The sequence below is a fragment of the Ovis aries genome, chromosome 1, assembly GCF_016772045.2.
Source record: "Ovis aries strain OAR_USU_Benz2616 breed Rambouillet chromosome 1, ARS-UI_Ramb_v3.0, whole genome shotgun sequence".
In the NCBI taxonomy this organism is placed as follows: Eukaryota; Metazoa; Chordata; class Mammalia; order Artiodactyla; family Bovidae; genus Ovis; species Ovis aries.
The window spans coordinates 69,389,916-69,417,733 of record NC_056054.1 but is presented as its reverse complement, the minus strand read 5'-3'; the positions used below and the strand labels follow the sequence as shown (position 1 = coordinate 69,417,733).

The 27,818-nt window shown below is 39.0% G+C and overlaps 1 protein-coding gene across 3 annotated transcripts in view; it reads right to left on the bottom strand.

The window, feature by feature from the left end:
- BTBD8 (BTB domain containing 8) overlaps window positions 1–27,818 on the bottom strand; it is a 95,664-nt gene that overhangs the window by 32,296 nt on the left and 35,550 nt on the right. For all 3 annotated transcript variants that reach the window (XM_012176065.4, XM_004002191.5, XM_060411616.1), the window contains 3 exons: window positions 20,444–20,533; window positions 7,545–7,625; window positions 6,110–6,206 (listed from right to left, as the gene is read on the bottom strand). In XM_012176065.4, the coding sequence (XP_012031455.3) occupies window positions 6,110–6,206; window positions 7,545–7,625; window positions 20,444–20,533 (268 nt within the window). The remainder of the gene's footprint in view (window positions 1–6,109; window positions 6,207–7,544; window positions 7,626–20,443; window positions 20,534–27,818) is intronic.

Genomic DNA, 27,818 nt, shown 5'->3' with positions numbered 1-27,818 from the left:
TCAGCATCAGTCCTTCCAATGAATATTCAGGACTGATTTCCTTCAGGATGGACTGGTTTGATCTCCTTGCAGTCCAAGAGACTCTCAAGAGTCTTCTCCAAAACCACAGTTCAAAAGCATCAATTCTTTGGTGCTCAGCTTTCTTTATAGTCCAACTCTCACATCCATACATGACTACGGGAAAAACCATCGCTTTGACCAGACAGACCTCTGTTGGCAAAGTAATGTCTCTGCTTTTTAATATGCTGTCTAGGTTGGTCTTAGCTTTTCTTCCCAGGAGCAAGCGTCTTTTAATTTCATGGCTTCTGTCATATCTGCAGCCCCCCAAAATAAAGTCTGTCACTGATTCCATTATTTCCCCATCTATTTGCCATGAACTGATGGGACCAGATGCCATGATCTTAGTTTTTTGAATGCTGAATTTTAGGCCAGCTTTTTCACTCTCCTCTTTCACTTTCATCAAGAGGCTCTTTAGGTCTTCTTCACTTTCTGCCATAAGGGTGGTGTCATCTGCATATCTGAGGTTATTGATATTTCTCCCAGCAATCTTGATTCCAGCTTGTGTTTTATTTCCAGCACAGCATTTTGCATTTTAACTCTGCATAGAAGTTAAATAAGCAGGGTGACAATATACAGCCTTGATGTACTCCTTTCCTGATTTGGAACCAGTCTGTAGTTCCATGTCAAGTTCTAACTGTTGCTTCTTGACCTGCATACAGATTCAGGAGGCAGGTCAGGTAGTCTGATATTCCCATCTCTTGAAGAATTTTCCAGTTTTTTGTGATCCACATAGTCAAAGGCTTTGGCATAGTCAATAAAGCAGAAACAGATGTTTTTCTGAAACTCTCTTGCTTTTTCAGTGATCCAACAGATGTTCACAATTTGATCTCTGGTTCCTCTGCCTTTTCTAAATCCAGCTTGAACATCTGGAAGTTCACAGTTTATGGGCTGTTGAAGCCTGGCTTGGGGAATTTTGAGCATTCCTTTGCTAGCATGTGAGATGTGTGCAATTGTGTGGGGTCTGAACATTCTTTGGCATTGCCTTTCTTTGGGATTAGGATGAAAATCGACCTTTTCCGGTCCTGTGCTGAGTTTCCAAATTTGCTGGCATATTGAGTGCAGCACTTTCACAGCATCATCTTTTAGGATTTGAAATAGCTCAACTGGAATTCCATCATTTCTACTAGCTTTGTTCGTAGTGATGCTTCCTAAGGCCCACTTGACTTCGCATTCCAGGATGTCTGGCTCTAGGTGAGTGATCACACCACTGTGGTTGTCTGAGCCATGAAGGTCTTTTTTGCGTAGTTCTTCTGTGTATTCTTGCTACCTTTCCTTAATATCTTCTGCTTCGGTTGGGTTGTGCATCATTGTGCCCATCTTTGTATGAAATGCTCCCTTGGTATCTCTAATTTTCTTGAAGAGATCTCTAGTCTTTCTCATCCTATTGTTTTCCTCTATTTATTTACAATGATCACTGAGGAAGGCTTTCTTATCTCTCCTTGCTATTCTCTGGAACTCTGCATTCAAATGGGTATGGTGAAGGTGAAGGTGAAGTCGCTCAGTCGTGTCTGACCCTTTACGACCCCGTGGACTGTAGCCTACCAGGCTCCTCCGTCCATGGGATTCTCCAGGCAAGAATACTGGAGTGGGTTGCCATTTCCTTCTCCAGGGGATCTTCCCGACCCAGGGATCGAACCCAGGTCTCCCGCATTGGAGGCAGACACTTTAACTTCTGAGCCACCAAATGGGTATATTTTTCCCTTTCTCCTTGCCTTTGGCTTCTCTTCTTTTCATAGCTATTTGTAAGGCCTCCTCAGACAACCATTTTGCCTTTTTGCATTTCTTTTGTTTGGGGATGGTCTTGATCACTGCCTCCTGTACAATGTCACAAACCTCCGTCCATAGCTCTTCAGATACTCTATCAGATCTAATCCCTTGCATCTATTTGTCACTTCCACTGTATAATTGTAAGGGACTTGATTTAAGTCATAGTTGAATGGTAAGCCTCAATATGTGCTACATAATGCCTGTGCCATGTATTTTCAGGTTTTGGACTATGTTCCTAGGCACATCTATTGCCCTATTGGGGTGAATACAATTCAGTTTCTCTTTTTACGCATTCACTAGTTGTGATCTGAATTTATACACTTAATAAAGACCAGCAATCAGCCAATTTGTATATATAGTGTCTAAATATGTACTTCTGAAGATACTGTGCACTCAGAGAAGGGCAAAAGCTTCTTCAGAAATGCCTCCACCATCAGTTCTGTTCCAACTCTTTGCAACCCCATGGACTGCAGCACAATAGGCTTTCCTGTCCATCACCAGCTCCCGGAGCTTGCTCAAACTCATGTCCATCAAGTCGGTGATGCCATCCAACCATCTCATCCCCTGTTGCCCCCTTCTCCTCCTGCCCTCAATCTTTCCCAGCATCAGGGTCTTTTCAAATGAGTCAGTTCTTCACATCTGGTGGCCAAAGTACTGGAGCTTCAGCTTCAGCATCAGTCCTTCTAATGAATATTCAGGATGGATTTCCTTTAGGATGGATTGGTTGGATCTCCTTGCAGTCCAAGGGACTCTCAAGAGTCTTCTCCAACACCACAGTTCAAAAGCATCAATCGTTTGGCGCTCAGCTTTGTTTATGGTCCAGCTCTCACACCCATACATGACTACTGGAAAAACCACAGCTTTGACTAGATGGATCTTTGTTGTCAAAGTAATATCTCTGCTTTTTAATATGCTGTCTAGGTTGGTCATAGCTTTTCTTCCAAGGAGCAAGCATCTTTTAATTTCATGGCTGTAGTCACCATCTGCAGTGATTCTGGAGTCCCCAAAAATAAAGTCTGTCACAGTTTCCATTGTTTCCCCATCTATTTGCCATGAAGTGATGGGTGATGCCATGATCTTAGTTTTTTGAATGTTGAGTTTTAAGCCAGCTTTTTCACTCTCCTATTTCACTTTCATCAAGAGGTTCCTCAGTTCCTCTTTGCTTTCTGCCATAAGGGTGGTGTCATCTGCATATCTGAGGTTATTGATATTTCTCCTGGCAATCTTGATTCCAGCTTGTGCTTCATCCAGCCCAGCATTTTACATGATGTACTCTGCATATAAGTTAAATAAGCAGGGTGACAATATACAGCCTTGACGTACTCCTTTCTGATTTGGAACCAGTCTGTTGTTTCATGTCCAGTTCTAACTGTTGCTTCTTTATGTGTGTACAGATTTCTCAAGAGGCAGGTCTGGTGGTCTGATATTCCCATCTCTTGAAGAATTTTCCACAGTTTGTTATGATCCACATAGTCAAAAGCTTTGGCATAGTCAATAAAGCAGAAGTAGATGTTTTTCTGGAAGTCTCCTGTTTTTCCTATGATCCAACAGATGTTGGATTTCCATAAAATTCCACAATTTCCATAATATTCCATAAAAAATATTAAACTGCCAAATAATTTGCTGCTTAAATGCAATGGCTGGCAAACCAGCTTGTGCACCAAAATTAGCCCACCACTCTTTTTGTGAATAAAGTTTTACTGGAACATTGCTATGCTGTTCCATTTACAGATGGTCCATATCGGCTCTTGGTCTACAACAGAAAGCCAAGTAGCTGTGATGGAGGCTGTATGGTCCATAAACCCTAGAATACTAATTATCTAGCCTTTTACAGTAAAAGTTTACTGATCCCTGGCTTAAATGGATAACTTTAGCTTTCTGAGAATTTTACTTATATGGAAATGCTGATTTCCTAAGTGTTTTTGTAACAGGATGACAGATCTTATAGTCGTTTACAAAACCTGCTTATAAAATTTGGGAAGACATCTATTTAAATCATAACCTAAAATATATTTGTAAGTCAGTGGCAAATAGCATGTAATGTAAAACCCATTATAATAAAAAATGAAGTTCTAAGATTTAGTTGAATAAAGGCAAGATTGTGACATTAATGAAATGACTGAAGCTAGCTTGCCGAGAGTTCTGGGGCCAGGTTCACCACCACATTATACCCCAACATGTATTACTGTGGGATGAGCTATTATAGATTTACTGTATTTATGTCACTGCCAAGAAACTGTATAATTGAGATCCAGAAGTTAAAAATTGCATATTCAAAAATATACTTATTAAAATATATATAGTCAATGTAGTAAAGCAAACAATTTCAAGATCAGATCAATAAAAAGTTTGCTCTCAAATATCTGTTACCACAGTAATATAGACTATATTAAAATGGAATAAAAAAGTTTTCAACAAAGCACTATACTGATAATTCAAAAGAATTTCACCTTCTGTTCTTTTAATGGCAAAAAATATGTTGTATTTTTAAAAATTAAGTGGAATTTTAAAAGTAAAATATAGGAAGCTGCACATAACCTATATATACTCTTGAACATACTAAAAAGTAGAAGCAATGGTCCAAAGACAATCCATAATAGAGATCGGTCTTAAAATGTTTCATGTAACTGGTTTATTGAGGAATCTCAGTTTAAAGTAGATACTAACATAAAACTTTTTATCCCCAGTTAGTGCTATCAACCAAGCTGTGTCAAATTCACCTTTTTTCCATCCTTTAATGATTACAGGTGCATTCCAGTACCTTCTGGTTACTTTTGGTATTTAAAATCAGTATGGTACTATTTTAACACCTATCTCACACTTAATTTAACTCTTTTGTTCCCCATCATGGACTACACTTTTAGTTGGGGAGATCTGGAATGCAGAGTAGAGCGTGATCCCTTGCTCCTCCATTTTGTGGGTCTAACTCCTTTGGAATAGGGCTGTGGATGGATATGGTCACTGGTTAGTTACTTAAAGTAACTCCTTCTCCTTTTAGAAATCTCCATATTCAAGTATATTCTCACTGGTTCCTGAGACATACTCTAGGCTCTTCCAAGAAATCTCTTGGTATTTTCTTCTTTGATAGAAGTCCCAGAGTGGTCTGGTTATACAGATGTCCATGGCAGATGTCCATTGCAGGGCTGAGAGGACACTGTATCCTCATTGCAAATATCCCTATCTTTAATGTTTATTTGGGATAGTCTTGGATCTCCCTGCTAACTTTCACTTGGTAGGGAAGATAAGGAAAAAAGATGAAAGAGAAGGAAAAGTCTTTTTACTAGATTCTTTACTTTCTACAGTGCTGAGGATACCACAGACTATGCCATTCTTCTAGTTCCCTTCCTTATAAAAGCTGGAATCAACAGTAACTGATTAAAGGCTTGATAAAGGTTACCTGAGGAGTTTAACTGTTTCTCAGTAAAACAGGAAGGGTTGGTAGTGGTGGTAGACCCAGTTTATGCCTCTGTTTTAACCCATGGGGTGATATCTCAGATACAACTTATAAAGAGATAGGAAAAGTCCTACCCAACATAAAAATCTAAATTTAAATATGCTTAAAATTATTAAAATTACCTCATTACAATGCATATTGTTGGTTCAAGTATCCAATAAGAGAGGACTATTTATGTAAACAATCCTTTTAATACTTGTTTTTTGATGATGATAAACATAATACATGACCACTGTTTACAAAGACAAGCATAAATAAGAATATAAAAAATAAGAGAAAATTAAAACAATGTACAAATGGCTTTGAAATAAATAGTACAATACCTTTCTTTAGACAACAAATTTAAGTTTGCATAAACTAAAATTAAAAAGTCAGTATTCATATAGCACCTGGAGAAGTAGACGAGAACTATATCCCACTCCAAGTACATGCTATAAACAGAAGTGGTAGGAAGGAGGACTTTTCTTTCTGGGGAAAAAAACTGATGAAGCACTGTGGTGCTCTTTGATAAATGGAGAAAGTAACCCTAGTTGCCAGCTTCCTTTCTTTCAGTTTCAAACCCTAACTAACTGAGAGTCCCAACTGTGTACTCCACTTTTGAATTATATAGGATATTGCCATATCCTTTCAGTAAACCCCCACCTCAGTTTTATCTTATTTGAAATGATCTGAATTGATTTCTGTTTTCTACAAGCACATCCTAAGAGTTATTTCTCAGTAGAGTTACCATTAGTTAAAATGATAATACTAACAGAGTTAAGAATCTAGGAGGTAATAACAGATTACTTTAGGTACTAAGTAAAAGATTTCTGAAACTCAAATAATTACCTTCTGAAAGAAATTACAGTAATCTCTTCTTAAAATGTAGATTGCTACTTCTTTTAATCCTTCTAGTCCATACATATCAGCCATATTGAGTATCTGACTAAAATAAAAACAGATGCACTATTAATTCTTCAATTTAAATACCAAGGCACAATACGCAATAATTTCTTAATGATAAATAGTTTGTTCAGAGAAAATAATAATCTTAACTATTTTAATTCTAACTTTCTGCCCTAAATAGTACTCTTTACAGATTATAAAAAGCACAGAGGTCAAAAGTTGAAAGCACTGTAACTTGATTTGATTTGTGGAGAATAACACAAAGTAAATTTGGAGATGTTTTACAACTTCCCCTCATATTCTCAGTGATATATACAACAAGGCCCAAGAAACTGCTTCAAAGGCTATACAAGTTACAACTCTTCACAATAAATAAAAATAGAGGGGGAGGGCAACTAATTGATGTTTATCATACTGAAAATGCCTACAGAGTATCATGAGATTAGAGGTAGCATCCAATGACTCAGAGTTTCTGTTGCTTCTTTCAACTGGCAAGTATTTCTAAATACCCACACATACACTAGGTACTTAGGAAACCTACAAGTCTCAATTCGATGGTAAAATTTCATACGGGTTTCCAGGGGCAAAACGTTAGTACTTAACCCCTGTGACTCAGGATACTTTCACCCTCAAATCATATTCATTCAGTTTATAACTAAAGGAACTAATAAATATTTAAAATTAAAAGAGCAGTCTTCATTTGTGTGATGTTAGAATAGCAATAAAAGAAGAGAACATCCCGAAAATTAGAAGAGCAAAATAGATTTCACTCTCTAGTAGGAGTTCAGCAGCTTAGATGGTATGTCGCCAAAACGTGCTAAAGAACAATACCATTGTTGATAGTTAGTATGCCTATATTCTCAAATTACTTTTAGGGGTTTTTTCTTTTGACGTCCTAAAATTTAAAAATAAAGTAGCAAAAAAATTGATCAAATTCCAAATTTGACTAAAGTTAAATTAACTTTATAAAAATCTGTCATTTATTTTCCAAAACAAATATTAAGTTTTTCATTACATAGCAGCAATTAGTCACTTAGTCGTGTTCGACTCTTTGGGACCCCATGGGCTATAGCCTGCCAGGCTCCTCTGTCCATGGGATTCTCCAGGCAAAAATACTGGAGTGGGTGGCCATTTCCTTCTATTTAAGTCTAATAAAGACTTTTCTTAATCTTATTACTGTGAATTGCTAGATCATCTTTTCTTCTAAATAAGGTGACTTACTGTTTTTAGATATCACCAAAATATGTACAACATACAGCAAAATAAATAATAAAAGTGAAACTTCTACTTCACTGACACTTTTAAACATAGCTCAAAAAGCAGAAGCCACAAAATATCAATATTTTTATATTTAAAATCATTAAAAAATAATACCTACCCAACATTAGCTTTGACTGGAAAGTCCAAAGTTCCTCCGTATATAAAGTGCATCATAACATTCATTTCTACATGGCTTATACTGAAAAATAAAAGAAAACTAAACTCAAATCCAGAAATAATTAAGGTTTAACTGATATCAATGATACATTCTATTTTCCCATAACTTTTCAGTCAAGATAAAGTTCTAATCTCATTTTTATCTGAAGAATACAATTTTCAAATAACATCTATGAGGTATGCCATTAATTTAAAAATGAAGTTATAACTGCAGCTATGGGTTTTTATATATTGTAAAATGTTATTCAGTTCAGTTCAGCTCAGTCACTCAGTCCTGTCCAACTCTTTGTGACCCCATGAATTGCAGCACGCCAGGCCTCCCTGTCTATCACCAACTCCTGGAGTTCACCCAAACTCATGTGCATTGAGTCAGTGATGCCATCCAGCCATCTCATCCTCTGTTGTTCCCTTCTCCTCCTGCCGCCAATCCCTCCCAGCATCAGGGTCTTTTTCAGTGAGTTGACTCTTCGTATGAGGTGGCCAAAATATTGGAGTTTCAGCCTCAGCGTCAGTCCTTCCAATGAACACCCAGGACTGGTCTCCTTTAGGATGGACTGGTTGGATCTCCTTGCAGTCCAAGGGACGCTCAAGAGTCTTCTCAAACACCACAGTTTAAAAGCATCAATTCTTCGGTGCTCAGCTTTCTTCACAGTCCAACTCTCACATCCATACCTGACCACCGCAAAAACCATAGCCTTGACAAGAAGGACCTTTGTTGGCAAAGTAATGTCTCTGCTTTTTAATATGTTGTCTAGGTTGGTCATAACTTTCCTTCCAAGGAGTAAGCATCTTTTAATTTCATGGCTGCAGTCACCATCTGCAGTGATTTTGGAGCCCCCCAAAATAAAGTGTGACACTGTTTCCACTGTTTCCCCATCTATTTGCCATGAAGTGATGGGACCAGATGCCATGATCTTCAATTTCTGAATGTGGAGCTTTAAGCCAACTTTTTCACTCTACTCTTTCACTTTTATCAAAAGGCTTTTTAGTTCCTCTTCACTTTCTGCCATAAGGGTGATTAGTATATGATAAAATAATTAATTCTTTGTTGGGTACCTTCCATGATAGACAAAGTCAGAAAGGACTTTAGAGGTCATAGTTCAACCTCTGGCTCATTAAGAAATCCTCTTCAGTATCTTTGAAAAATGGCCTCTCATTTTGCTTAAAGCCTGGGATGTACAACTACTCCATTCACTAGAAAGATTCTTGCTGTGCCATAGATATTTCTTAATTTGTAATACCTATCCAGCAGCTCTAGCTCTGCCAACATCCTCATTTCACAGATTTAAAAAACATGACTTAAAGAAGTAGTCTGAAGTGATAATCTTTGTTTCATTGACTACTGGATCTCAGACTCTCAGTTCATGACTTCTTCTCCCAGCACCCCAGATTCAGTCTTCTATTACTCTTGTATTTTGTTCATAGCACTGTTACAGGACTTCTTGTATCTTGGCCCTCCCCTGCTCCCCTATTCCTCTGTATCAAGGAAGATTAATTATCTGGTTGGTGGACAACAACCACTGGTTGTTGATCATGAGGAACTTGTTGTTGTTGTTCAGTTGCTTAGTAGTGTCCAACTCTTTGCAACCCTTGGCTTGCAGCATGCCAGGCTTCCCTGTCTTTCACTGTTTTCCAGGGCTTGCTCAAACTCATGTCCACTGAGTTGGTGATGCCATCCAACCATCTCCTCCTCCAACATCCCCTTCTCCTCCTGCCTTCAGTCTTTCCCAGAATCAGGATCTTTTCTAATGAGTTGGCTCTTCTCATCAGGTGACCAAAGTATTGGAGCTTCAGCATCAGTCCTTCCAATGAATATTCAGGATTGATTTCTTTTAGGATTGATTGGTTTGATCTCCTTGCAGTCCAAGGGACTCTCAAGAGTCTTCTCCAACACCATGGTTCAAAAGCATCAATTTTGGGTGCTCAGCTTTCTAGATGAGAGGTAAACTGATTTCTTTTCTCCTTTTTTCACTGCTGAACCAGCGGTAAGAGGTGGTGGGGGAGAAGCGTACTGCTATCCAGATTCAGACTTTCTCTCAAGCGGGCTGTCTTAGAGTAGACATAGCAAGCAAATCAACTTTGGCTTTTGCATAAAAGCACATTTTACTGCCTTATCAAAAATTAAGGAAATGTTTTCTAATTTCACCTGTTGATTCTTTTGTCTTATTGTGAGCAGAAAGAAAGTATACGATTTATTGGGTCCCCCTCAGAACTCCAACAGATAGCTAAGATGGATAGCAGATACCCTTCTTCCCATCACCTCTTTCCACAGATTCAGCAGAGAAGAAAGGAGAAAAGAAATCAAATCACCTCTCATCATCAAATTAACTCTCAGGTCAGAGTTCGTCCTGACCAATGCCCAATGGTTACTAGATAATTTAGTCTTCTTGGTAGAGAGGAATAGAAGGTGGGACCAGATGCAAGGAGTCCCGTAACAGTGCTACGAACAAAACGGGAATAACAAAAAGAAGACTGAAGAATAATCTAGATGCCTCAGTCAGAGCTGGAGGTTCATCTTAATCCTCTCTCTCATTATATCCTATCACTTTATACCTTTAAGTGTTTTTGAATTCAGCCTCTGCTCTCTGTTGCTGTCGTTTAGTCACTAAGTTGTGTCTGACTCTCGTGATCCATGGTCTGTACTCTGTCCATTGGATTTCCCAGGCAAGAACACTGGTGTGTGCTAAGTCACTTCAGTTATGTCTGACTCTTTGAGACCCTATGGACTGTAGGCTGCCAGGCTCCTCTGTCTAAGGGATCTTCTGGCAAGAATACTGGAGTGGATTGCCATGCCCTCCTCCAGGGGATCTTCCTGACCCAGGGTTGGCACCCAGGACTCCTGCGGCTCCTGCATTGCAGGCAGATTCTTAATCAGTGAGCCACCTAAGAATACTGGAGTAGGTTGCTATTTCCTTCTACAGGGGATCTTCCAACCCAGGGATCAAACCCTTGTCTCCTGCATTGGCAGGCAGATTGTTTACCATTGAGCCACCAGGGAAGCCCTTTTGCTATATATTTCCCCCTTTTATTGCCCTGGTTTGGCCTCTCAGTTTCTTTCATCTGTACTATACTTCATCATAGTACTCTTGTGTGGGCTTCTTGACTGAAATTACCTCCTCACATCCCATTTCACACATTGCAATCAGAGTGACTTTGCTAAAATGTAAATCTGATACAGTCCCTGACTTCTAAAACCCTTTAGCTATTCTCCATAGGACCTAGGAAAAAAAGCTCAAATTCCTTGGCTTGGCATAGAATGTTCTTTATTATATGATCTCTGGTTCTCTCTCTAGCAGCTGTTCCAAGATAAGCAAACTACCATTTCCTATACCTGAACGACTTAGAGTTCCTTATACATCAGTTCCTTATCACATACTGTTCACTCTGCTTAAAATTCTCTCCCTCTCTATTTATTTCATCTTTTAGATACAAGACATGTGGCTCTTTACTTCTGATTGTTTCCTTAACACTCCCAAGGGGGAAAAAAGGGAAATCACTGAATGTTAAACATAAATAATAACTAACATTTATTGAGCGTTTATTATGATTTAGTCACTGAGCTAATAAGCATTTTCAATGCAATTAGCTCATTTAATCATAACAACTCAATGGGAGGTTATTATTATTAGTCTCATAAATGAAAAAACTGAAATTAAGTAACTTGCCCATAGAGGTGGGTGCTGGGAAAAAAATAAATTGCCCAAAGTCAAATGGCTAGTGATGCACTGGAATTTGCAATTTAAATCCATACTCCAATGCCTGGGCTCTTAAGCAGTATAGTACACCCACACCCACACCCACACACACACACACACACACACACAGACACACACACTTCCATTATCACATTTATCAAACTGACTTATAATATCTTTGTTTACATATTTGTTTCTCCTTCTAAACTGAATTCTGTGCGGGCAGGATTTGTGTCTTATTTACCCTTGCATCTCTAGTAGAAGCACAATGTCAGCATTGATTCAATATCCCCAGGATCAAAATTTCCTTTCCCTGCATAATACTGGAGCTCTGCATGGAACCAGGCTGGGGACAGTGCTGATAAGACATTCAGTTTGTTAGGCACAGTATCTAATGTCTGCTAAAGGGAGACAAGGAGAAAGGCAAGAAGAAAAGAAAGGGAGTTCCACAGGGTAGGACTCAGAAAGGTGTTTGCTTTGATTCTATGGCCTTAAATAATATATGCTGAATAAATGTTTAATGAATATTTAATGAATGGCTTATTAGGGTAGTTACAAGCATCTCCCAAACCTTCAGAAGGAATACTGAGTTGAAAACATAGAAATACTTTTAAATTTACTTAATATATATTTACTGGCTTCTACAATGGTTTCTACTGGTTTCTGCTGATTCAAAACTCCACATCTCTTCTTTAATACTTTGAAAAAAGTCAAATCTCTAAATATACTCATTTATATACATGGATATGACAAGAGTTGATCTCAGTATAATTATGCTATATTATCTATAGTTTGTTCATATAAAACAATAGCATAATAGTTACATTCCATGCACTTTTCCTTGAAATTTCAAGAGCCATTCTTATTAGTGTTAATGAGGATTGAATATTTATAAGAATAGTTTCTTCTAAGACTTGACATATTTAAGCAAAGGAAAAAAATGATTAGGTAGGAATAAAACTTAAAAACAGCAAAATTTGGACATTTGAGCTTATATATCAATATATATGATAGCTATAAAAATAGCAAGAAACTGTTTTCCTGCTGTCTTAACAGCTGTTTTATTAAACTGCAGCCTCATTATTGTAAGTCATCTGTATTTTTATGAAAAGTGTTTATAAAGACATGATCAACTGACTCACCAAAAAAACCATTACTGCAATAACCCACAGTTTAAATAAATGGAAAGATTTAAAGCACTATTCCCATTTAAATGTATTCAGAATAAAATCCTATAGGAGATGAAAATATTACATACACTCAACAGTTAGAAAAAATAAAAGACCATGAGAGGACAGCACCAGGCTCAGAGATAACATGCACCCAGTCTGAAACCTCTGCGCTATATATGTACTTCCTAAAGTTTCAAGTTTCTACATATGTGGGCTAAGGTCACATAGGGCCTCATTCACTCATTCATCATTCATTTACATTCAATATTTACTGAATGATAGGCGCTATTCTGGACCTTACACTCTACAGAGGGGACACGGACAATAAATATGTCAACAAACGTGTGTGCTTAGTCACTCAAGAGTCAAGTTGGACTCTTTGTGACCCTATGGACTGTAGCCCACCAAGCTCCTCTGTCCATGGAATTCTCCAGGTAAGAATATTGGAGTGGGCTGCCATGCTCTCCTCCAGGGGATCTTCCCAACCCAGGGGCCGAACCCAGGTCTCATGCATTGCAGGCAGATTCTTTATTGTTTGAGCCACCAGGGAAGCCCATGTCAACAAATATATGAAGATAATTTTAACAGTGAAAAGTGAAGACAATCTAACAGAATAACATAGAAAAGAGTGACTGGAGAGTTGGGCTGTAGCTCCTTTAGGTGGGGAAGTCTGGGAGAATCTTATGGGTCAGATCATACAGGTTCTTATAGCTTATGATTTGGGTTTAATTCTAATTGTGATGAGAAGGCATTGAAGAATTTTGACCAGAAGAGAAATATGACCTGACTTACATTTGAAAAGGTCATCCTGAAGGTTCAGAGCAAGCCAGGAGTCTCTGAAGGCAGATGAAAAAATCCAAATTTATATTCTAAAGTCCCAAGCCAACACCGGAAGACTTCTGTTTACATAAAATAGAAACACATGGTGTTTCTTTATGGAAATATTGGCTGTCCAATTTCCAGTACTGGATGTGGAAAACGTCCCCTTGCCACCAGGGGAACTTCCTTTCAGCTTTATCCTCCTACCTTCCAACTCTGGGACATGGGTAGAACTAGGATTAAACGTGTGTGCTCAGTTGGTCAGTCGTGTCCCACTCTTTGTGGCCTATCCCACCAGGTTCCATGGGATTCCAGGCAAGAATACTAGAGCCAGTTGCCATTTCCTTCTCCAGAGGATCTTCCTGATGCAGGGATCGAAGCTATGTCTCTGGCATCTCCTGCATTGACAGGCAGATTCTTTACCATTATGCCACCTGGGAAGCCCTAAAACTAGGATAATGGGATTCCACTATCCCTACCTTAATTTATTGAAGGCTGTCTCATTTTAAAATGTCACATGCATTACATCTTTGAGCTACCAACTCAAAAAAGAACCCCAAAACAATTGGTTCTTTTCCATAAGGGCAGACAAGATTTCAATTTTAATCTATTGCAGAAAACAACCTATAGATATGCAACAGTGGCACAGTTCCAAAAGAGGTTACTGACCAAGCAAAGCAGGTGCTGCTGTCCTAGTCCTAGAAATGGCCCTCACTTGAACCCTTTACTCTCTAGAAAAATGAGGACAACATCATTTAGGGAAAGAGAAAAGGTAAATAATAATCAGCACTACAGACTATAAACCAAACACTATGCCAAGTTTCTCCTTTCAACAACCTCAGGGAAGGTAAGCAATGTCCTAAAGTCATGTTACAGTTTGGGCCTGGATGTAGGACTTCCTTAAAGGACACCAGAGTCCATGATCTTTTTACTATACCACGCTACCCCTTGAAACATCTACTCAGGTTTACAAGTTAATGTGAAAAGGCAATTTGTTTTAGACAGCTTTATACGCCATGATATACTAGTAACATTTTAGGTGGTGATTTCACACAGTTAATTTGATATGTAATACAAGAGGGGATTAGAGCTGATAGAGCGCCTGAAGGGGATGGAGGTTCGTAACACTGTACAGGAGGTGGTGATCAAAACCACCCTCAAGAAAAGGAAATGCAAATAGGCAAAATGGTTGTCTGTGGAGAAGGAAATGGCAACGCACTCCAGTATTATTGCCTAGAGAATCCTGTGGACAGAGGAGCCTGGTGGGCTGTTGTCTATGGGGTCACACAGAGTCGGACACGACTGAAGTGACTTAGCAGCAGCAGCAGCAGCACCAGAGGAGGCCTTACAAATAGGTGAGAAAAGAAGAGAAGTGAAAGGCAAAGGAAAAAAGGAAAGATATAACATCTGAATGCAGAGTTCCAGAAAATAGCAAGGCAATAAGAAAGTCTTTTTAAGTGAATAATGCACAGAAATAGAGGAAAACAGTAGAATGGGAAAGAGTAGAGATCTCTTGAAGAAAATCAGTAATACCAAGGAAACATTTCATGCAAAGATGGGCACAATAAAGGATAGAAATGGTATGGACCTAACAGAAGCAGAAGATATTAAGGAGAGGTGGCAAGAATTCACAGAAGAACTGTACAAAAAAGATCTTCATGACCCAGATACGCACAATTGTGTGATTACTCTCCTAGAGCCACACATCCTGGAAAGGGAAGTCAAGTGGGCCTTAGGAAGCATCATTATGAACAAAGCTAGTGGAGGTGATGGAATTCCAGCTGAGCTATTTCAAATTCTAAAAGACGATGCTGTGAAAGGGCTGCACTCAATACGCCAGCAAATTTGGAAAACTCAGCAGTGGCTACAGGACTGGAAAAGGTCAGTTTTCATTCCAATCCCAAAGAAGGGCAATGCCAAAGAATGTTCAGACCACCACACAATTGGCATTCATCTCACATGCTAGCAAAGTAATGCTCAAAATCTTTTGAGCTAGGCTTCAACAGTATGTGAACTGTGAACTTTCAGATGTACAAGCTGGATTTAGAAAAGGCAGAGGAATCAGAGATCAAATTGCCAAAATTCAATGGATCATAGGAAAAGCTAAAGAATTCCAGAAAAACATCTACTTCTTCACTGACTACACTAAAGCTTTTGACTGTATAGATCACAACAAACTGTGGAAAATTCTTCAAGAGATAGGAATACCAGACCACCTGACCTGCCCCCTGCGAAACCTGTATGTAGGTCAAGAAGTAACAGTTAGAACCGGACATGGAACAACAGACTGGTTCCAAATTGAGAAAGGAGTACGTCAAGGCTGCATATTGTCACCCTGCTTATTTAACTTATATGCAGAGTACATCATGTAAAATGTTGGGCTGGGTGAAGCACAGCTGGAATCAAGATTTCCGGGAGAAATATCAATAACCTCAGATATGCAGATGGAACTACCTTTTCGGCAGAGAGTTGAAGAGGAACTAAAGAGCCTTTTGATGAAGGTGAAAGAGGAGAGTGAAAAAGCTGGTGTAAAACTCAACATTCAAAAAACTAAGATCATGGCATGTGGTCCCATCACTCCATGGCAAATATATGGGAAAAAAATGGAAATAGGGACAGACTTTATTTTCTTGGGCTCCAAAATCACTGCAGATGGTGACTGCAGCCATGAAATTAAAAGATGCTTGCTTCTTGAAAGAAAGTTATGACCAACCTCGATAGCATATTAAAAGCAGAGACATTACTTTGCTAACAAAGGTTCGTAGAGTCAAAGTTCTCAGATGTTGAGAGCTGGACAATAAAAAAGGCTGATAGCCAAAGAATTGATGCTTTTGAACTGTGGTGCTGGAGAAGATTCTTGACAGTCCCTTGGACAGCCAGGAGATCAAACCAGTCAGTCCTAAAGAAAATCAAGCCTGAATGTTCACTGGAAGGACTGATGCTGAAGCTGAAGCTCCAATACTTTGGCTGCCTGAAATAAAAAATGCTGCTTTATTTTTATTTATTTAAGAGCTGACTCACTGGAGAAAAGGCTTATGCTGGGACAGACTGAAGGTAGAAGGGGATGACAGAGGATGAGATGGTTGGATGGCATCACCGACTCAACGGACATGAGTTTGAGCAAACTCCGGGAGAGGGCAAAGGACAGGGAAGTCTGTCATGCTGCAGTCCATGGGGTCACAAACAGTCAGACATGACTGAGTGACTGAACAACAAGGACAAGAGGGGAAAGCAAAACATATTGTGTGATGATAATAATAATAAAAGATGTAGATAAAACCCAGAATCTGTTAGGAAATCCTCCTTTTGTTTAGGCATTAGAAAGCCTTGTTATATCAAGCAAGATGAAAGAGTCAAAAAGAAATGTATCTTCATTTCTGATGTGCTGGTATTAGAAGTGGGCCTCCCTGTTGGCTCAGTGGTAAATAATCTGCCTGCAATGCAGGAAACATGGGTTCAATTCATGGGTTGGGAAGATCCACTGGAGAAGGAAATAGCAACCCACTCCAGGATTCTTGCCTGGGAAATCCCACTGACAGAGAAGCCTGGTAGGCTACAGTCCATGGGGCTGCAAAAAGTTGGACACAGGTTAGAAACTAAACAACAACAATGGCATTAGAAATAAATGAGCTAATTAGGAATAAGCCTCCAATGACAAAACAGCAGCTCTGTGTAAGATGAGCCAGTAAGGAGTAGACCCTAGCTTACAACAGAAGTAAAGGGAACATACTGTAACAGGAGAGAGCCTGATGATCACTGGCACTGCTACAACGTACAGTCTACTTATTTGTAATGACAGTTTGAAACAAATTTGGCTACTTCTATTTGGTTTTCCCTTGAACAAACCACTAAAGTTGGTCAGCGGCAGTTGAGCCATATTATAAGAGGAGATATTTATCCATTACCTCCATCATAATAGAAAGTGGAAAATTACAGGTAGTGAAACAGACCAACAGTTAGGCTACTACTTCTTTATCTATTAACCTGTAATAAACAGACTCCACCTTTAAAAGCCTGTGTTTTGAAAGTTTAATCTGATCACTGAGGAGTATTGATTAAAGATTGCCTTTATTCCCATAGCTAAATACAGAGGTTGCTTTGAGTGATAAAGAACAGATAATAGTAGAGCAGCTCTGGTAGAAGATGTGCCCATACCCCAACCCCATGCCTTGTATTTCCTAAGGAACTACCAGGAACTTTCCGTTCCTATGGAAAAATCACTGATTTAAACAGTGGAAAAGAGCAGTCTGAATTAGTTCAAGAACACATACCAATGGAAACTTATAATTTCTCCAGTGACTACAGGACATGTAACTTACATTTAGCATAGCACTTATTTGCCAGGGAACCCCTGGAAGAGATTTACTTTATCTGATCTTGTTCTTCTCATCTGTAGTCTGTGAATACACCAGCTCTCTCAACGACTGAATCTAAAAATTATAGAACATAGTAACTGTGGAAGTAACAGGGAAAATATATGATGCTATTGTAAGGTATTATCACTGCTAAGGACAGAATCTATTTGGAAAGAGGAACAAAGGTGTATGCAATTGGTATCAGATGGTAAAAACACTGTCACTAAACCTATAAGCAACTAAGACTTCTTCTAGGAAATTAGACAAGTGTTTTCTGTAAATTACTTTCCCCTGCTGTCAAATAAGGTCCAATAATCATACACTTCTTTTGACGTTTATCTCACTACACAGAATCACATGGTTACCTCTCCATTTAAATTTTTAGTGACTTCACCTCTAATAAGAGTAGATAGTTTTTATAAAAGATATCTAAAACATCTGAAACACAATCCCTGGACACTTTTCCAAAATTACACTAGAATGATGATTATCCCTAGAATTGACACACTTACAGAAATTCTGGCCTCTGCAAGCATTATGTCTCTTCCAATATTTAGCAGATATTTTTTTAAATTTTTTTTTATTTTTTATTTTTTTATTTTTTAAATTTTAAAATCTTTAATTCTTACATGCGTTCCCAAACATGAACCCCCCTCCCACCTCCCTCCCCACAACATCTCTCTGGGTCATCCCCATGCACCAGCCCCAAGCATGCTGCATCCTGCGTCAGACATAGACTGGCAATTCAATTCTTACATGATAGTATACATGTTAGAATGCCATTCTCCCAAATCATCCCACCCTCTCCCTCTCCCTCTGAGTCCAAAAGTCCATTATACACATCTGTGTCTTTTTTCCTGTCTTGCATACAGGGTCGTCATTGCCATTTTCCTAAATTCCATATATATGTGTTAGTATACTGTATTGGTGTTTTTCTTTCTGGCTTACTTCACTCTGTATAATTGGCTCCAGTTTCATCCATCTCATCAGAACTGATTCAAATGAATTCTTTTTAACGGCTGAGTAATACTCCATTGTGTATATGTACCACAGCTTTCTTATCCATTCATCTGCTGATGGACATCTAGGTTGTTTCCATGTCCTGGCTTCAGCAGATATTTTAAATTTACCATAAAGGAAGAGATCTTATTGGCAGGAAACATATTTTTCAGGCTGTTTTTCAACAGTGATGATAAAAATTTCACTGACTGACTCAACTACACATTCTTTTTACTCATAGGCTAATAAACTATTTGCTTGGCATATAAAGTCTTCCATAATCAAGAACTACCTGGTGGTTGCCAGATCAAAACAGTAGGTGATATAACTAAAACGTAACTCTAGAAATCCTGGTATGAAAGTAAAGAGGTTTAGGTTCTTCTGCATATGTCTCATTTCTATTAAATAAATGAAACATGAAAAGAGATAAAAACATATAAATATTATTAAAAATAATGTTTTAATTTTCCATTTTTCAATAGAGTGAGAAATTACAAATGAGAGGCATTTGGGGATTGATTTTAGTTGGTAAGGAAACCAGACAGCTGTAACCAACAAGGCTCAAGATTATAGACTATTGTGAAAAACAGTGAGAGTTTATCAATATTTTTCACACATCCACTATTATGGAATCATCACTACCACCATTCTACATCCAAGCTTCTAGCCAAGACTGACCCAGTTGAGGAAGCATCCACAGTGAGAATGATGAAAGCTGGGAATTCTCCCTCAGAACTCCCAGGCAGTTTTCCTACTGAGAAAGCCCGCCCCACTACTGTACATTCTAGATTCTCACAGAGATCATCTGTGAGCAAAAAATACTCCATTTCACCATGTAAGGAAGTAGTTCATCTCTTAATAACTGTCTCAGCAGTTGATATAAATTGCCCCAATTGTGTAGATTCACCAATGCACTATCATAGGTCACTGAAATCCACACCTATCCAAATTATTCTTTCACAAAGAAACTACCTATTACAGACTGAAAATCTGTGTTCCCCCATACACCTAAATTCACATATTGGAGCCCTAACCCCCATTTACCTATATGGAAATAAGGCTTCTAAGGAAATGTGCGTGTGTGTGTTAGTCGCTCAGTTGTGTCCAATTCTTCACAATACCAAGGACCATAGCCCACCAGGCTCCTCTGTCCATGGGATTTCATAGGCAAGAATACTGGGGTGGGTAGCCATTCCCTTCTCCAGGGGATCTTCCAGACCTAGGGATCGAACCCAGTCTCCTGCATTGCAGGCAGACTCTTTACCATCTGAGCCACCAGGGAAGCTCTCTAAGGAAATAATTAAGGTTAAATGCGGTAATAAGGGTAAGGCCCTAGCTGATCTGATAGGATTCGTGTCCTTATAAGAAACACCAGTGAGTTCTGTCCCTCCACCTTCCTTTCCCCTTTCTGGCCCCCCAGCCCCATGCACTAAAAAAGGGTCACTGGAGCATACAGCAGAAAGTGCCTATCCACATTCAAAGGACCTAAGGTAAGAGGTCTCAACAGGCACCAACCTTGCTGGTTGGTCCCTTATAGAACTGTGAGAAAACAAATTTCTGTTGCTTAAAGCAACCAGTTCGTGGTATTCTGTTATGGATGTCTGAGAAGAGTAACACATTATCTCTATCACTAAATGCTCCCAACTTCCTCTCATTTTCAGAAAGTGCACTTGCTGAATTCCATCACATGAGAAACATTTCACTGAACAGATAGGGAAATCAGATTCATAAAAAGCGCTCTGTATGAAGTATTATTTGCAATCATTGGCAGTCAAGCTTCCTTGTAAAAATTATGCTTACCTTTGAAGAGTAATGTACTCCTGGGAGCTTTCAGCCCAACAGCCACTCAGCATTGCAGCAAAATAACTAGATCTGGCACTTAAAATGGCTCTAAAGGAAGAGGGGGAGAAAACACAGACAAACATTTGTGCACAACTGCAAAATAGAATTTTTTATGAAATTTTTCATCTTTACCTCTTAAAACTGATAACAATTTACCTGTCATTTGTATTCACCGGTAGATTTTAATAATAGAAATTATAAGCCTAAATTTATAACAAAGTATTTTAATTGCTTCATTTGAACATTAATTCCAGTGGTTTTTTTTTTTTTTTTTCATCTTTTTAATTTTTTCTCTCTCTTTCTTTTTGGCTGCACCATGTGGCTGGCAGAAGCTCAGTTCCCTGACCAGGGACTGAAACTGGGCCATAGCAGTGAAAGCCCAGAATCCTAACAACTAGGCCACCAGGGAAATCCCATTTAATTTTTTCTCTTGAAAACTCTTAAATTTTAATAACAATTTTCATGAGTGAGAGAATAACAGGTCATTTACAAATGGAGAAATAAAGACCAAATGATGTTAAGACCTTGCGGAAATATCAATAAGAGACTAGAACTCTAAAAGTCCTGAGTACCAGTTCAAAACTCAGCATAAATATGCTCCTGGATACCTTTCTCTTAAATTTGAAAAATTATAGGAAAAATATTTTGTTTTGAATGTCCATTCTATCTCCTCAGATAGACTGTTAATTCATCCATTATTTAACTCAACAAATACCTACTGACTTCTAGTCTGTGCTAGGCACTAGTCTAGGGACTATAACAGTAAATTAGATACAGCAAAAATGTGAATATTCTAGCAGGGGCTGGGATGGAAGAGGGGAAGGGGAGAAGAAGAATAAAAAGACATTTCTGGCAATGGCTTACTAGGTTGTCTCAGACTAATCCTCCTGCTGAATAGCTTGGAAGATAAGGGGGAAAAAAAATACATACACACACAAAATACACACACACACACACACAATACACACACACACACACACACACACACACACACACACACCTGAAAGCAAAAGTAAGGTTGAGAAGCTAAGAAGCTGAATCTAGATTGCTTCTGGCAATCTTTACAGGCTTGGAGGCACACAAATTGGAATTTGGGATTCAGCAAAGAGGAGAGACATCACTTTGATGACAAAGGTTCATACAGTCAAAGCTATGATTTTCCCAGTAGTCATGTACAGATGTGAGAGCTGGACCATAAAGAAGGCCGAGTGCTGAAGAATCGATGCTTTCAAACTGTGGTACTGGAGAAGACACTTGAGAGTCCCTTGGACTGCAAGAAGATCAAACCAGTCACTCCTAAAGGAAATCAATCCTGACTATTCATTGGAAGGACTGATGCTAAAGCTGAAGCTCTAATACTCCGGTCGCCTGAGGTGAAGAGCTGACTCACGGGCAGACTCTGAAGCTGGGAAAGACCGAGAGCAGGAGAAGAAGGGGGCAACAGAGGATAAGATGATTTGATGGCATCACCAGCACAATGGACATGAGTCTGAGCAAACTCTGGGAGATAGTAGAGGACAGAGGAGACTGGCATGCTGCAGTCCATGGGTTCACAAAGAGTCAGACAGGACCTAGTGACTGAAAAACAGCAACAAAAAAGAGGAGAGACTTTGGTGGATGTCCCAGAACTTAAGTTGGACTCTGAAGGACTACACCTTTGAAAGAAGAACGAATAGGAAATAGACAAGCCTTTTTTAGAACTGAAGTCCAGCTTTGAATGAGCTCAATCCTTGGCTGGATTAAAGTGATCTACACCTAGCCTAAATACAGTGTGTATGTCAGCTGCTCAGTCGTGTCTGACTCTTTGTGACCCTAGGGACTGTAGCCCACCAGGTTCCTCTGTCCATGGAATTTTCCAGGTGAGAATAGAGCAGATTGCCATTTCCTACTCCAGGGGATCTTCTGATCCAGCGATTGAATCTGTGTCTCATGTCTCCTGCATTTGCAGGTGGATTCTGTACTACTGGCCACCAGGGAAGCTCACAATGTAGTATTACTCAGCAATAAAAACTGAATGAAATATGATATACATAATATCCAAGGATGAGGTTCCAAAAGATTTTCCTGAGCAAAAGAAGTTCAATAATATGTCTGAGATCATTTATATGAAATTCTAGGACAGGTAAAATAAACTGGTAATTTAGAAAACACAACAATCAGAAAATAAAAGGCCAATTAAAAATGGGCAGACGATATGAAGAGAAAACTCACCAAAGAAATACAGATTCTGGAAAATAAGCATATGAAACTCAGTTTTTGCCTGAGGACAGAGAGAGGGAGGGCTTCCCTGCTGGCTGATTGGTAAAGAATCCGCCTGCCAATGCAGGAGACATGGGTTCAATCCCTGGGTCGGGAAGATCCCCTGGAGAAGGAAATGGAAGCCCACTCTAGTATTCTTGCCTGGAGAATCCCATGGACAGAGGAGTCTGGTGGGCAATGAGGTCCCAAAAGAGTCAGACACAACTTAGCAACTAAATAACAATAACAGAGAGAATGATGGTACTAATGGCAAATGGACATGGCAGAGTTTTTGAGGTAATAAAAATTCTCTATATCTTGACTGTGGTGGGAGTTACACCGGTTTATCTATTTGTCAAAACTCATCAGATTAGACTCAGTTGTGTGCATTTGATTGTATATGAATTCTTTTTTGAGTTCATTTTTTTAATAGAGGATAATTACCTTACAATATTGTGATGTTATTTAGTCACTCAGTTGTGTCTGGTTCTTTGGGATCCCATGGACTGCAGCATGCCAGTCCTCTCTGTCCCTCACCATCTCCCAAAGTTTGCCCAAGTTTGTGTCCACTGCATGGGTGATGCCATTCAGCCATCTCATCCTTAGATGTTCTCTTCTCCTTCTGCCCTCAATCCTTCCCAGCAACAGGACTTTTCCAGTGAGTCAGCTATTCGCATCAGACAACCAAAAAACTGGAGCTTCAGCTTCAGCATCAGTCCTTCCAAGGAGTATTCAGGGTTGATCTCTGTTAAGATTGACTGGTTTGATTTCCTTGCTGTCTAAGGGACTTTCAGGAGTCTTCTCTAGCACCACAGTTTTTGAAGGCATCAATTCTTCAGTGCTCCAGCTTCTTTACAGTCCAGCTCTCACAACCGTACATGACCACTGGGAAGACCATAGACTTGACTATACGGACTTTTGTTGGCAGAGTAATGTCTCTGCTTTACAACACACTGTCTACGTTTGTCATAGCTTTCCTGCCAAGGAGCAAATGTCTTTTGATTTCATGGCTGCAGTCACCATCTGCAGTAATTTTAGAGCCCAAGAAGAGGAAATCTGTTACTATTTCTACCTTCTCCCCCTCTATTTGCCATGAAGTAATGAGGCCAGATGCCATGATCTTAGTTTTTTTAAATATTTAGTTTTAAGATGGCTCTTTCACTCTTCTCCTTCACCCTCATCAAGAGGCTCTTTAGTTCGTCTTTGCTTTCTGCCATTAGAGTGGTATCATCCACATATCTGAGGTTGTTAATGTTTCTCCCACCCATCTTGATTCCAGCTTGTAATTCATCCAGCCCGGTATTTCTCATGATGTGCTCAGCATATAGATTAAACAGGGTGACAGCAGACAGCCCTGTCTATTACTTTCTCAATCTTGAACCAATTAGTTGTTCCATACAGAGTTCAATATCAAGATGGTTTTTGCCATGTATCAACATGAATTGATACTAGGTATACATATGCCCTCTCCCTCTTCAGCCTCCCTCCCACCTCCCTCCCCTTCCCACTCCCCTAGGTTGTCACAGAGTATAAAGATTAAAGGCAGGAGGAGAAGGGGGCAACAGAGGATGAGAGGGAGACATCAACATTCTTCTCAGTAATTAATAGGACAAGTACACAAAAAAATCAGTTAAATGGAAGACTTGAACTAAATGCTGCATGCTAGCCATTTCCATTTAAGTAAGACGAAGAACGACTGAGGCTTAAACAATTACACTGTTCTTAAGATAGAAACTTATGAAAACATTCCTATTTAATTGGATTCAAGCCTCAGTTTTTAAAAAAAATATGTTGTAGATACATGTGTTAAAAATTTTAGCAGATTTTTTATTTTCCAACACACCAAAAACTATTCTCTCCTTTTGACTAAATGTAATCTCAACTGACAAGGCTGCTTCTGGCTCTCTCTGTAGAGGTGCCCTAATTTCCCCCTTCCTCTTGCTTTATAGTACATTGCTATTCAATACTTCTTGATGTTAGCTCAACCAGATTCACTACTCCAGGCACAATAATGGCCTGGATTACTCAGAGAAACTCTAAATACAGAATTTTTCACTAGGACTATTTTTTAAGTACTCCTTTAAGTATATATATATATATATATATATATATATATATATTTTTTTTTTTTTTTTCTATCAGTTCCACATAACTGAATAAGGGTTAAACCCACATCAGTGAATCCAAACTTTCTGGAGCTGTCACCATTACCCATGCTGCTAAGTCGCTTCAGTCATGTCCGACTCTGTGCGACCCCATAGACGGCAGCCCACCAGGCTCCCCTGTCCCTGGGATTCTCCAGGCAAGAACACTGGAGTGGGGTGCCATTTCCTTCTCCAATGCATGAAAGTGGAACGTGAAGTCGCTCAGTCGTGTCTGACTCTTCGTGTTCCCATGGACTGCAGCCTACCAGGCTCCTCCGTCCATGGGATTTTCCAGGCAAGAGTACTGGAGTGGGGTGCCATCACCTTCTCCAGTCACTATCACCCATAACACTCTGCAAATATTTTAGAGAATGTAAACTTTAAAAATGGTAAGTCAGCTTTCTCTTGAGACATTCATCTTAACATACACTGACTACAGCTTTCATAGGATTACCTAAGTTTTAAAAGTGAGTTGTAAAAATAGAGTGGATGCCTTCGTATCTAGTACAATGAAGACTGATAATTGTCTGATTAATCAAAAAATTAGGAGAGAATTTTAAAAATGATTTGTCTATATCATAATCATTTTATTCTAACTTAGAAAATAAGTATGCATTTATTCACAAATCTTTGACCATAAAGCCAATCTTTTTTTTTTTTAATGTGAATTCGCTGATTGGAGCCTCTTATGTCTTGCAAAAACTACACCTATACACCTTGTCTATAATTTCTAATTCAAACTTCTCTGAAATGAAGAAAGAAATTTAAAACTTTTATGAAGCAATCTGAAGTATAGAGTCATTTAAGATTTTCATAATTTCCCCTCAAGTTTTTGTATTGTTTCATCTAAACTGAATTCGATAACAATTTTTTAAATGCCTCTCCCTTATTAAGCTTTCTAAAACATTTACTTTAGTTTTCACTGGAACAACAATTCTTTTATATTTCATGTATCATTGGTTTATATGATACATCGTTAAGTCATGCTATCAAAATAAGAAATTCAAATGACATCAAACAGGTATGGGAATAAACCCAAGTGACTCAAGAGACACAAACTCAATGATAGGAATGGAAATGTTACAGATATACTGGAGAATGGCATCCTAGTCTTGAGAGTTCTGCCTACCATGTCAGCATGTTCTGCAGAGACCATGTGAAGAGCAGGTTTAGTCATGTTCAGTTAAGAAGCTTCTACTCTAGGTGACTTCTTTTCTTTTAGGCATCCATTCTCTTTGGCTTTGGTTCCCCACTGCAGCCTCTCTCAAAGGCCCATGGTACTAAAGAATCTCACCTCTTTTCTATCTATTGTTCCCACATCTAATTTATTATTTTAAACCTTTTAAGAGGATAGGGTTGACCATTTATCATTAATAAAGTAATTAATACTGAGAGATTTATAACCCACTTTACTGCATGATAATTTGGAATTTTATTATAATTATTTCATTAACGCTCCCTGGCAATCCCAGTAAGCGAGGAAACAGCAAACTTTTTCTGCAAAGGGCCAGATAGTAAATAAGAATATAAGTATATTAGGTTTTTCAGGTCCCTGTTGCATATTATTCTTTAGGTTGGGCCACAGTTTGCCAAGCTCCACTGTAAGATAAGGTAGAACAGACAACAAAATGCCTGCCTCCCAGACAGCTAATACATACTTTTAGCAACTAATGTTTACTGAATGCTTCCATGTGCCGTAGTACCATGCTAAGTACTTTATGCACATTACCTGATTCAATCCTCACAGCCATCCTATGCTATAATTACTATCATTATTTCTTTTATAGATGAAGAATTTGAGACTTGGAGAGATTAAGTAACTTCTCAACAATTACTAAATGGTGCAACCAGAATCAAAACTCAGAAAGATTAACTTCTTTAAAGTTTTCAGCTCAAGAATATGGCCTTCCTTGTGGCTTAGTGGTAAAGAATCCACCTGCCAGTGCAGGGGACTCATGTTTGATCCCTGGGTCAGGAAGATCCCTTGGGGAAGGAAAAGGCAAACCACTCCAGCATTTTTGCCTGCGAAATTCCAAGGACAGAGGACCCTGGTGGGCTATAATCCATGGGGTTGCAAAAGAGTCAGACACAACTTAGTGACTAAACAACAACTCAGGATTATATAGCTAATTAGTCAGACTAGGCTTCCAAGTGGTGCTAGTAATAAAGAACCCACCTGCCAATGCAGAAAACATAAAGAGATGAGGGTTCAATCCCTGCGATAGGAAGATCCCCTGGAAGAGGCAATGGGAACCCACTCCAATATTCTTGCCTGGAGAATCTGTTGGACAGAGGAGTCAGTGGGTAACAGCCCACAGGGTCGCAAAGAGTCAGACAGGATTGAAGCAACTTAGCATGCACACACAGGTCTATAATAGTTAATATTGCATAGACTAAGGATCCTAAAAGATGATGCTGTTAAATTGTTGCACTCAATATGTCAGCAAATCAGGAAAACTCAGCAGTAGCCACAGGACTGGAAAAGGTCAGTTTTCATTCCAATCCCAAAGAAGGGCAATGACAAAGAATGTTCAAACTACCACATGATTGCACTCATCTCATACACCAGCAAAGTAATGCTCAAAATTCTCCAAGCCAGGTTTCAACAGTATGTGAATTGTGAACTTCCAGATGTTCAAGATGGATTTAGAAAAGGCAGAGGACCCGGAGATCAAATTGCCAACATCTGCTGGATCATCGAAAAAACAAGAGTTCCAGAAAAACATCTACTTCTGCTTTATTGATTACACCAAAGCCTTTGACTGTGTGGATCACGACAAACTGTGGAAAATTCTTCAAGAGATGGAAATACCAGACCACCTGACCTGCCTCCTGAGAAATCTGTATGCAGGTCAAGAAGCAACAGTTAGAACTGGACATGAAACAACAGACTGGTTCCAAATCAGGAAAGGAGTACGTCAAGGCTGTATATTGTCACCCAGCTTATTTAA